General features: G+C 27.6%; 1 protein-coding gene across 6 annotated transcripts in view; it reads left to right on the forward strand.

Annotated features, from left to right (window-relative positions):
- The window catches only part of LOC129613892 (probable chitinase 10), a 27,862-nt gene continuing 14,740 nt past the window's right edge, over positions 1-13,122 (forward strand). Inside the window, exons 1-2 of one of the 6 annotated variants that reach the window (XM_055528206.1) lie at positions 1-194; positions 2,542-2,650. In XM_055528206.1, the coding sequence (XP_055384181.1) occupies positions 2,648-2,650 (3 nt within the window). In that variant the 5' untranslated portion in view covers positions 1-194; positions 2,542-2,647. Of the gene's footprint in view, positions 195-218; positions 331-2,541; positions 2,651-13,122 lie in introns of those variants that run through there. The other 5 variants (XM_055528209.1, XM_055528205.1, XM_055528208.1 and 2 more) reach the window with 5 other exon arrangements.

Below are 13,122 nucleotides of genomic sequence, written 5' to 3' on the forward strand. Positions count from 1 at the left end.
ACGTTTTTGCTTTTGTCTTTTATTTCTTGGTTTTTAAAATATAAAATTGTTATATTTTACATTTATAATTTTTTTTTAAGTTTTTACCATTTTTTTTTGCTTTCTGTGTCAAAATTTTTTTTTGTTTTTTTTTTTCCACTACTATTCAGTTTAAATTTACCTAGTCTGAGAAGTAACAGTGCGTTTATAACTATGTATATAAGATAATTATATTTTTTTTTAATTTAAGCATAAAGTTATATAAAAATAAAAAAATATAAAACTAAACAAAAATTAAAAATCAAGAAAAAAAAATACAACACGTACATATATTTTTGAATCGAATAGTGGGTACATGAAATTTTACTGTTATATTGATCATATATAAGTACATGGATAACTGCAATTATTCGAAACTAACAAACAACGGAAATCAAAAATACTATTTATTAAAAAAATTTGAATTTTAAAATATGTGAAACATGATATTAAAAAACTTTTTTAACGGTTTTATAATTTATTTAAAATACTTTTAATTCATGATATTATTAGCATTTCATATTTTAAATACGATTTGCTATTTAATAAAAAAACTGTTTTAAAACATTAAGCCACATTCCATATACATATATATATATGTATGTATATGCGTGTATAATTTATTTTCAAAAAATTACAACAGGAAAGAGATTATAAAAAATATATTATGATGCGCACATGCATTCAAACGTACATACATATTCTTGTTCAGCGAATGTTATAACTATACTTATAATATATCGAATTATGTATGTGTTGATTTGTAAATTTCAAAATGTATTACATATTTATACATATGTTTGTGTATAAACATATATGCACATATTCATGTATTATATAGCATAAATATTCCCAAATAATTATGTAGACACATATGTATGTATGCATGTATAAAAACATGGTGTGAAACTGCAATTGCCAAATCTTGTATTTTATACACATACGTTTTACTACATACATACATATGCGGGTATAAAATTTTATACGCCTTTTTATTTTGCTAGCAAAGTATGTCTATAATACATAAGTATATTTACTTCCCACAATTAGTTAGATTCTTTTTACTGAACTTCCTAAAATTTCGAATATATTTTGATAAATTTCAAAAAATAGATACCTATAATAAGATAGGAAACAAATTTAAGAAGAACCATAAAAAAAGTTTTTTAAAAAATAAAAGTCCTTCATTCAAGTGTATATATGTACATGTAAATACATATACTGTGAGTGCCAAAAGTAATTGTACACTTATAGATTGTAATTTTAAAGTTCAATATTTTAAAGTTTAAAATAATGGTTTTTTACAAAATCTGGTTTAACAAAAATTTAATTTAATTCATTATTAACAAAAACAAGTATGTATATACATATTTTAAGCCTATTCATTTAGTACACATTAGTATGTACGTACTAAAAATACAATTATACTAGACACATATAATTATTAATTTAAAAGAAATTTAAATTTTAATGTAAAAAACTTGCTCTTAATGAGAAAAACTCTCATATCTTGGGCATCAAAACTCCTTAACATTGTATAAAATATTTGAAAAAGTTATGAAAAATTAATTACGAAAAAATTTGTTAGATATCAATAACGTATATTTTCTCTTTCATAATAATTGTGGAACATGACATATTTAGAAAAAAGGAATATAGTTTTTAATTCATTTAACTGCAAGGTTTTTTGTATGATGGTTTTTCTAAAAATTTGCTTTAGGTTTCTGTAAGATGATAGTGAAATTACTTATAATATAGATATACTTTCATTGTCAGTCTACATTTGCATTTATGAATGCAAATACGAATAATATTGTGCATGAACATTGAAAAATATTGGTGATTATATACATACATATTTATACATATACATACACATACATATTTGTATGTATGTATGTATATACATACATACATACATACATACATATACTAATGTAATCTGCACGTAAATGCGAGCTGGTTTAGTACCCTTAATCAGCCTAGCACGCATTTCGATATATGACATATGCAAATATGGAAATATACATACATATACATATATATATGTACTCATATGCATGGATATTTTATTTACGGTATTTGTTTACAGCCATTAATTAATAAAATTTTCCTGTTTTCTTCAATTTAATTAAATTTTTTGATTTTGAATTCTACAATCCTTGGAAAACTTTTTTCGACTTTATTAAGCTATGTAGTAAACACGTTATATATTTACACCGTACAAGTTATCATATTTAGTTATTTAATAAAACTAATATTTTTCATAATAATTTGCTCTACTGTGATAATTAAAAACAAAAAAAGCAAGAGAAAACTACTAAAATATTTATGTGAAATTTTTTATTTAAAACAATAATAAACAAAAAGCAAGTTTCTAACAATAATTTGAAACTCATTAAAAATTTAAATTAAACAAGTATTTTAGAGTGGTAATCCAATAAAATAGTTTTTTTTTTCATAAATTTAACTTCATTATTCAAAATTTATGTACCTAATTATGTGCCAATGTATTACTTGCAGGTTTTTTTTTTAATTTACCTTAACTTGGATAATATAACCGTTTAAAGAAAAATATTTATAAAATATCACCGAACAAGAAAGAACTGCGAAACAAAAGAAAAGAAAAATGGTAAAAATATGAATAAATGTACATTTTACATATATAATATATAGTTTATGTACATATGTAATTACATACATATGTACTTGTGTTCATAAATATTTACAATATTTTAAAAAATCAAACAGCCCTATCATGAATTCCCCTCGTAGAATTCTACGAATTACGAGCTTAGCTACGACGTAGACTTTTAAATGATCACAATCACAAATATCTTTCATAGAAATTATGAATCAGCAATGGCAACACAATTTTTCGGAATATCAAAATCAGTTTTTTATTTGAACTGTCAAATGTTTATTTACGTTTTTTGTTGCTATTTGAGTACAAAACTTTTATAAAATAGGAGTTTGCAGTTATTTTTGTTTTTAAGTTTTTTTGAAAAGTAAAGAAAAATTTTTTTCAATTATGAATTCATTGCGTTTCATGGTAGCAGTTTTAAAAGAACTCAAATTCAAACAAAACAACCATTACCTTTAAATTGCTTGTCATGTGTAAGTATTTCTTTTGCAGACCATTGAGGGTTATTTTAACTACGAAAGTAATTTATGATTACTCTATTACCAATATTCGAAATAGAATATTAGTAACCCGGAATTGAGAATATGAACTTCGTAATTTTCCGAATTTCGCAGCTACGAACGAAATTCATGATAGGGCTGAAAGCAACAAACATTACTTAAAAATTTAAATGTAATTATTGTAAATATTCTAAGATCAATTAGTTAAACGTCAATATATTATGTCCATGATACATATATTATATATGCATGAATAGTCTTATTTCAGCGACAACAAAAAACAAAATAATGCAAGCATAAATAACACCTGTCCAAATAAAATAAATATTACCATGTATAAAAAGTTGTAATAGCAAATACTTTTTATTTCTTATTAAATAAGGCTGTATACTGTTTTAGTCTTTTTTAGTAGTCCAACAAATTTTGGACTACTAAAAAAGATTAATTTTCATGCTAACAAAAATTTTTTTGTTAGCATGAAAATTAATCCTGCCAATAATTAGAAATCGATTTAGCCTAAAATATAGTTCAATACCTATAATTATAAAGTAACGATGGAGAAATCAATGTTAGTTAATATTTTAATTATTGTAAATAAATTTATTGTAAATAAATTAAAAATTGTTACGTTTCAATTAAAATATAGGTACTGAATTTTGATTTCATTTTCGAGTTTAAAATTCATAACATAATATCTGATATATTATTTCTTTCGAAAAGAAAATCATTAATTTATGTAATTAATGTATATACATAAATTGATCCCCTTACGAGACAAATGAAGTTGGGTCAAACAAGTGGTTTGTGATGTAACATTTTTCCCTTCAGCAAGTGAGAATGCAGCCTTTGAAAACCATTCAGCTATACATTACATTATTAAAATTACTTTCATTCATATACAAATATATTTGACAGATTGCATACATTTAGGATGTGCAATGTATGCAATATTTGAAATAAAACGACAAAAAAAAAATTGAAATTTTTAGGGTTTTGAGGGGTTATAACTTTTAGAGGGCGGATAGGTAATTGCTGCTACGGAAATATATTTGAGCAGTAAATTTGCTTCTACGGAAATATGTTCGAAATAAAACTCTAGGTACATATGAAATTCTTCTATTTTCAAGAGTTCAGAAGTTTTGTGAAGTTGCACGAAACGACGGACGTATAGAGTGAAACAAAAAATCACTTTTTTCAAAAATTTTTTTTAGAAAAGTGTTAAAAAATAAAAAAAACCCCAGTTTAATTATTTTAACAAATAGACTCAAGTCTATCTTTAAAATAGCTCGGTTAAAAATAGCAGAGTTATTTTTTAATAACAATTTGTCAAAAAAATAAAATAAGCATGTTCACGAAAAAGCTTATTGTTTTTTACTAAAATAAGTATGTAGGTTAAAATTTAATACGGTCTTGTGATGGAATGTTAAGAATGTTGATTTTCTTTTAACTTGAATTTTGAAATATTTTCGCTTCTAAATTTTAATAGGTTTGATTTCTCACTTCTATTTTGTCTTCACATTATGAAAATGACACGACCATACAAACTTTTTTCTTAAATGTCATATACGTACTCGTACATACAATTTCAAAAGTTATGAATTTAGCTTTAGCGAAATGATAAGTGTAATTTTCTTTATTATTTTAATATTTTGTTTTTGTGAAAATAATTTTTATTCTCCATTTTTATTCCAATTATTCTGTCAAAAAATTTTTCCTATAAACGTTCAGACTACAACGAAGAGCTTGTTATTCTCGAATAACATGTTATGAATAGTGTTTAACTACAAATTTCGCATGGAAAAAATCTGTCAAAGTAAAACATGTTTTCCAAGATAACATATTTTCCTCTTGTGAATCATTTATTTTTTGAAATTATTTCTTAAATTAAATTACGTTTTGAAAGAAACTCAAAAAAATTTCTAAAAAATTTTTAAATCTATAATCATCTTTAATAAATTGAAATCCAAATCTTCTTCTTCTTCTTTTTCTTTATTATAAGCATAGTTGCTTGTTTTTCTACACGCTAGTCGTTCAATTACAGTTTTTTTTAAAAAAATTATGGAAGTTATAAAAATGTAGTTAAAACGTTATGTTAATGGTTAAGTTAATTAAGTGTATAGTTATTTGTTTGATAGTGAAATTATAGATTGAAATGAAAGATGCAATTTCCTAAAGTTCCGTTGATGTAGATATCCAGCTTTGAGCCCATCGTTTCGGCGGTCTGCCTGGTAGACGTCTTCCAAATGGTTTATTATCTCTGGCTATTTTAATAAGTTGGTTTTGAACCTCAGTATTTCTTACACGTTCTAGTCTGGTCTTTCCTACAATTGCTCTTAGAGTATTCATCTCCGCCGTACGTAGTAGCTGTTTTCGTACTCGTTTCAGCTCTAGTTTCAGATGCATACGTAAGTATAGGTCTGACAACCGTCTTATATATCTTTGTTTTGCTTTTGACGCCCAAATATTTATTTCTCCATACAGTATCGGCCAAGAAACCTGATACACGTGCTCCTCTCATACTGCTTTCTCTTACTTCTCTTACCGTGTTGCGTTCACTTGTTATTTCGACCCCCAGATATTTAAACTTCATTACTTGTTCAATCATTTTTGTTTCTATTTCGAGTTTACATCTAATAGGTTCCTTGGAAATAACTAAAGATTTTGTTTTTTCTATCGAGACCTCCATATTGTACTTTTTTGCAGTAACGACGAATTTATGAAGAAGCCTTTGTAGATAATTTTCTGTTTTGGCGATCAGGATTGCATCATCTGCATAGCACACAATTGATATATTATTATCACCCATTTGATAGCCCGTTAGGTTGTCCACCTCTTCGATTATTTTATCCATAACGAGATTAAATAATATAGGGCTTAGTGAATCTCCTTGACGGATACCTGTCTTGCAGTTGATTTCGTCTCCCAATTTTCCATCAACCTGTATTCTAGTTTTGCATTCAGTATTTAAATCTTTAACAACTTCTATTACATCTAAAGGCACATTTTTTTCATGAAAGATGTTTAGTACTCGTACGTCTTGCAATCTTACTCGATCGAAAGCCTTGACAAGATCTACGAAGCACATGAAAGCCGGGACGTTATATTCGATAGATTTTTCTGCTATTTGTCGAACTATAAAAATGGCGTCCGTTGTCGATCGGTTGGCTCTAAAACCCTGTTGTTCTTCTCGAGTTGTGACGTATGAGGCCATTTTGTCTATAATTACTTTTGACAGGAGCTTCTGTGAGGAAGACAAAAGTGTTATACCACGATAATTTTTAGGGTCGTTCTTGTTACCCTTTTTAAAAATCGGTATGGTTACGCTTCCCTTCCATTCAACGGGTACCTTATTAGTTGTAAAGATAATTTGGAACAGCTTTACTAGTTCGGTTTGCAGAGACTCACCACCATACTTCAGCATTTCGTTAGTAATGCGGTCGATGCCAGGAGCTTTTCTATTCTTCAGTTTAGTTATTGCATTATCTAAATTATGATATTCTACTGTAGCGCGCTCTATATTGTTCGTGATAAACTGCTCGCTTGATGATTCTTCTGAGGTGTCTTGCTTATACAATATCTGAAAGAAATCCATCCATCTTCTATTGCTAATGGGGTTTATTTTGACAGTTTCGCTTACTTCAGATTTTCTATTGCGCAACATTTTCCACACTTTTTTCTGAGCTCCGTACATGTCGTTTTCCATATCTTTAGTTAATCTTTCCCAGTACGACTCTTTGATTTCTCTTATTTTTCTGTTTGCCTCATTTCTGATACGAATGTAAGACTGCTTATCTTCTAGCGTTCTGGTGGTTTTATAACGCAGATACGATTGCTTCTTCTCTTTAGCAGTTCGTTTGACCTCTTCTGTGAACCATGGGGTTTTATAGTTAGTTGTTTTTCTTGCTCTAACAGTTCTTCTACCTAGCGCTTCACCTGCTGCACTCATTATGTTATTTTTCAGTCTTTCCCACGCTTGATCTGGATTATCTGTTTCAACTATTGGGTTATCGTGTGTTTTATCATTGAGTCTTCGTTGGTAAAAGTATTTAGTACTTTCATTCTGGAATGATTCGACGTTAAACTTTTCAATTGTGTCATGGCTATTGTTAGGACACAGATTGTACTTCAATCGAATTTTACCGAGAACTAGTGCATGGTCATTGCCAAATCTAAATATATTTCAAAATTCAAAAATAACATGAATACCAAATACAAAAATATTTCTTCAAAATTTTCAAATAAACAAAATGTCAAACATAACAAATTTTCTGTGAAATGAAAACAGTTTACGAGTATGTAGTGTGAATCAAATTTTCTTAAGATAGTGATTGAAATTTCGAATAAAATAATATAAGAAAATCTTTTTAAAAAAACAGCCCCGCTACCAAATGTTAAAAAGTAAATTTCGAACATACATACGTCCAATGAAAACTAATTCAAAAAATTTGATTGGAAAGTTGTGCTAAAAATTTTGTTTGAAGATTCTTACAAAAGAGTTGTGAAAAACAAATGGCTAATTTTACAAAATTCTCACTTATATGGAGCTCGTTTAGCTATTTACCCGGCTGTCTCCACCCCTTTGTGGAATGCGTCCCGGTGGTAGGCACGTGGTGGCTGGTGGTAGGGACTCTCGGCAGGTGTGTTCACAGCTCTCGACCCTCCAGTTGTTGTAGGTAGGATCCCAACGATTTGATAGCTTTGAGGCCGCGGTTGTCTCAGCTCATTGTAAAAGGCTCAGTGATTTTATAAATTATAAATACGAGCTTGATGAACATCCATTTTCTCCTGGACCAATACTCAAACGATTTTGCGGTCATTTTTAATCCTTTCACTTACCATTTCTCCTGTGCCTTCCCGCTAGGTGATTATTTTTCTTCAAATGAAGTTTTCTCTGAGAATGTGGATGAGAGTAATTGTTTTGATTTGGTTCTGGGAGTTGATAAGGTTCTTCGGCACTTCTCTTTATGTGTGGCGATCATATTCATCGGGTACTGATGATTTCTGGAATTTGAAAGAAGTTTTTTCCATGCTAAGAAGAGGGCGCGTTTTTTGATTAACAATTACAGGATCATTGCTAAGCTGTCCACTATTTCTAAATTATTTGAGAGCATTTTGGTTTGTTACTTTTACTCTAATTGTCAGCCTTTTATCGGCGCAAATCAAAAAAAGGAAGTTCAAAATCTTCTAAAATGTTTAATTTTGTTATTCTCCTAGCCTTTCTTATAACATACCACAACATAATATTTTTGATGTTAAAAATGTTGTGATAGCTAGCAAAATAACTTGCATTATGGCGCAATACTTGTAACTTACAATAAAAATATGACGAATAGAAAACAATTTTTCAGAAAAACAGCATCTTTTTGTTTCAGACTATGTATGAAAAAAGTATATGTATATTAAGTAGTTCAACTCGTTCTATTCCGTTAGTTTTCGTTTGCATTTTGCTTCCAAATTCTTAAAATATTCCATTTTTTTTTAGAAATAGGTGGTAAAAAGAGTTGTGTAGAAAAGAAAGAAACAAAATATTGTAAACAAACGAGTGTATCAAAAACATGAACTGAAATAAAATTAAATTAAGCTAGGTAAAAATTTTGTTATTTTTATTTTGATAACAAAATTTTTTTTTTTTTCATTTCATAAAAGTTAGGTAAAAACATTCGAATGCATGAGAGTATAAATTTAAAATTTCATACTTTGTTATACGATACATACGAGTACCTATTCAAGGTAATATGTATGTACTCCATTTATATGGTTGCTTTAAGCGTATTATTGTCTATATAAACGTTGCTTGACCTGAAGCCGGCTTCACTTAAGTCGCTTGCTTGACTTGAAATATTAATAATGATTCGAAATTTAATAGCTAAACGTCGTTTTTGGGCTTTTAAGCTAATATAGTAAAAACGCAGCTCGAGTTTCGAGCCGATTTCACGTCAAGCCGCAATATAGACGAGGCATAGAAATTAAGCAATTTATAAAAAAAATACCTATTACCGATACGCGTGTACGAGTATGTATATTCATAAGAAATATTTGTTTTAAACTTTTAAAACAAAAGTTAAATAAAAATAAAAAATTCATAGTTTATATTGCAATAAATGTAATGACAATTACTAATTACAAATTTTAAGTTTTTTGTTAATATTATTTGTCTTTTTCAAATTATATGCACATAATATGTAAATTTTATTTTTTCGTTTCGCTTTTATATAATATGGACACATACTTTCTGCCACCTTGTACTGGAATAAGTTACAGAAATAAAACTCCCGCTTTTAAAATTCTTAATATTTTTTACTATACTTTATATACGAAAAAATAAATAACTCCCGCTTTTAAAATTACATTATACTTTATTGCGTACTTTTTCCCTCTCCCAAAAATTCTTATTAACACTGCTTAACTCTTTTAGATAAGAGAATTTTTTGTATACAAATATTGGTGAGTGATTGCATTAGTGTGATGTAAACGGAGAGTTGAATTTTGCTGTGTAATTTTTTGGTAAATTTTCGTATATGTATATGGTATAGTTAAGGTGTTGTTTTTCATCTGTTAAAGGCAAATGTGCTATTTTAAGAACCATTAGTTTATCTGAATATGTTTTATTTTGTTGTCATTAACTTACTTTAAGTTTCACTATAATTTTTATTCTTTTTGTTTTTGTTTTACGAGTATGTCAAATCTTTCATAAAAATATTGTTATAACTTTAATTATACGTCATGTATTATGTAAATAAATACATTCATATATGTGTGTTTTTTGCGCAATGTAGTATATAAACATATGTTCGGAATGTGTCTACACACAAAATGCAGGTTTAAGCGGTAGCTATGGGGAGATTTTTTTACTCTGGAAAGAAACCTGATCTTTGACGCTCAATGAGAATGACAAATACAATGTAATCAGCTGATGTCGGTGAAACGACGCTCAATGAGAATGACAAAATTGAATGACCTGTTTAAAGTAAGCAAAAAATATATTGGTTAATAAATTGCTTTGCTCCCTCCAACATTTACTTTTCTACTTTTGTAAAATAAATTAAAGCAAAAAAGTTATTTTTAATAACAATTATTCGATACACAGAACATAACAGCTGTTTCAACAACTTATGTTTATTAATTTGCGAATATTTATATTAAAAACTCTTTTATTTAATTTGAATACATTCATTTGATACATCTGTTTATACAAAAGGTCATCTCTGCTTTTGATATTTTATAAATTAAGAAACAGCTTGGCAACTAAATATATTCTGCTTGTCAAATTTTTGACTACATCGACTGAATTAAAATTTCGTTTAATTCAACGACACCGAAAATTTGTTTTTGCAATATGTAGTCGTTTGGGAATCGGTCTCATTGAGCGTCGAGGGCGAAAGTAATTAAACCTTGCACATAATTTGTCCACTAATATGGGAAATTATGTAAATTTATTTTCACATTATCTTTCTTTATGTCCCATAAAGCATTTGATACACTATCGAGAGATTGTTATATGTACATATTTCTAGAAAATATTAAATTTTAACATAAAATTCTTTGACAAATAGATTTTAACATAAAATTCGTCAAAAAAAACGTTTTTTGACGTTTCAACTTAGTAGAAAATAAATAAAATTATTTTGTCGTAAATATATTATTGCTTTGTCTGGTATAGGAAAGTTTTAAAAACTTTATACAACTCGAAAAAACTTTATAAAGTTTGAACAAAAAGTAGAGAAAACGACAATATTTTTATTTTCTAAAAGTTTAAAGTTTTTTCTTTTAAATTTAGCGTTTTAAAAAATTTTAAAATCTAAAACTGTCAAAGTATATGTTTTTCTTGATTATATCAGAAGGTTTTATTTTTCAAAAACAAGTTTTTCATCAACAATAATTTATTTTTAACTTCTTAATTAAAAATAAACAAAATGAATTCCCAAATGATTTTTTCTAAGTTTCACATTTTTCATCAAAATTTTCGTTTTTTTGGATAACTAAAAAATATTTGTTTATTTTTGATAAATATTTTGAAATTTAATGCTTATCACTTATTTTTAAAATTTTTTAAAAGTTTTTTCGACTTTTCTGTCTGGTTTACTTTTTTACCGACCGTATTGTGTATACAATAGGTAGCATGTGATGGCAACAAATTTTGCATATCTAGTTTTCGGTGGAAATGCACTTCTCCATAGTAGGGAAGTGTACATACACTATTTTTAGCAACCTGTCGGTTTGTCGGTCTGTGTATGCACGCGTGTATCTCAAGTTCGGCTGAACCGATTTTAATGAAATTTTATATGTAAGTTTATTTCGACCATGGCACGGATTGATCAACTTTTGGGATATATCAGGCCTCAGGAACTGAACTTTTTAGCGGGCCTGTTTTACATTTTTGACCACTTTGAAGAAAATATTCAACCGATTTACTTGACATTTCATATATAAGCTTTGCTCGATATTCCGCAAAAATTTCTAACTTTTGGAAGAAATCAGGCATCAGCAACTGGACGTTTACTACGTGCCAAATATACATTTTTGTGTATATAAAGAGAAATAATCAACCGATTTCATTGAAATTTAACATTTGAATTCCTCGTTTTAAAACAATGAACACATAAATTTTTTGAAAAGATCACGGCTCGAAAACTGATTTGCGGGCCGATTTTACATTTTTCACCATATATACGGAAGGACTTTATGGAATTTCTTGAAATTTGATGTTTGAGTTCTAGTTGTTACCGAAACTGGTGAGCACTTCAAGGAATTCGGGTAGCACAAACGGAAGCTCTATAGGTACTAAAAGAATAATTTACATTTTTCTAGTTATCTTAACTATAGCCTTACTAATGTCCGAAAACTTGGAAAATGATATTTAACAGACATTTTTATAATATTCTGTAACACTTTCACTTAACTAGACAATACACAATGGCCGACCACATCAGATTTTTTTTAAATGAGATGTTTTGGCGAGCAATTACGTCATTGTTTTTTCTTTTTAAAATTTTTTTCAAGTAAACCAGACCGACCTAATATGTACATACTATAAATAAATATTAATGGATAGCGGAAAAATGATAATATTTGAAGCTAACATAAAATATGTTGGTTTTTTGTTTTTATTTTTTACATAAAAAGTGTGGCCAGAAATGGTTTGAAAAAATGGTTTCGAAATATGATTACAGGTAGAAATTTATGTGAGTTATTTTTTCAATAAAAAATTTATAATTTTTCAACATACATACAATACATACATTTTTCTAATTTAGTCATACATAATTATTTCTTTATTATTTAAACCAATTAACACACTTTACAACACTAAATCTGCGATTATCTAAAATATCTTTATATTATAAAGATATTTATAATATCTTTATATTTAAAAAAAAATATCTTTTTGGAAACTTTAAAATTAAATGAAAGGGATAACAGAACAAGGTCATTGTATATGATGTGATATAAGTCGCCTCAAAAACTCTATAAGTTTTATATCCAAGCTAATGTAATAAAACAAAATCATTGAATTTTTAAATTTCTTTGATATCCGTTTCGTCATCAGCTGCAGTTACATCAGGGTTTGGAAATACCATTCATCACAAAATGCTTGAAACAATCTGCTTCAAACGAATTGTTGTTGTGATTATTTTCTATTTAGCAAATAGAACAAACAAGTGGTTACCATTAAGAAATTGTTTTTGCGCCTATTGTTATCTGTACAGGGTATTATAGTACCTTAATAAGTTTTCCGTTTTTATAAATCGTATAAAAATTCAATAATTTTAAAATATTTGTACACTAAGTCTGTTAACAGGACTACCCAAATTTTTATTGAAAAAATATTTCTACGCTTAACCTATTAATAGAAAAATTTTTAAAAGGAGAATTCAAATATGTGTAGAACAATAGGAAACTTCAAAGATGTTTAAATCAAAATATTTGAACCGCAAAAAATATGAAACAGTGTTTTATAAA

This window comes from Condylostylus longicornis, unplaced genomic scaffold (assembly GCF_029603195.1).
Source record: "Condylostylus longicornis isolate FDR11 unplaced genomic scaffold, ASM2960319v2 ptg000094l, whole genome shotgun sequence".
In the NCBI taxonomy this organism is placed as follows: domain Eukaryota; kingdom Metazoa; phylum Arthropoda; class Insecta; order Diptera; family Dolichopodidae; genus Condylostylus; species Condylostylus longicornis.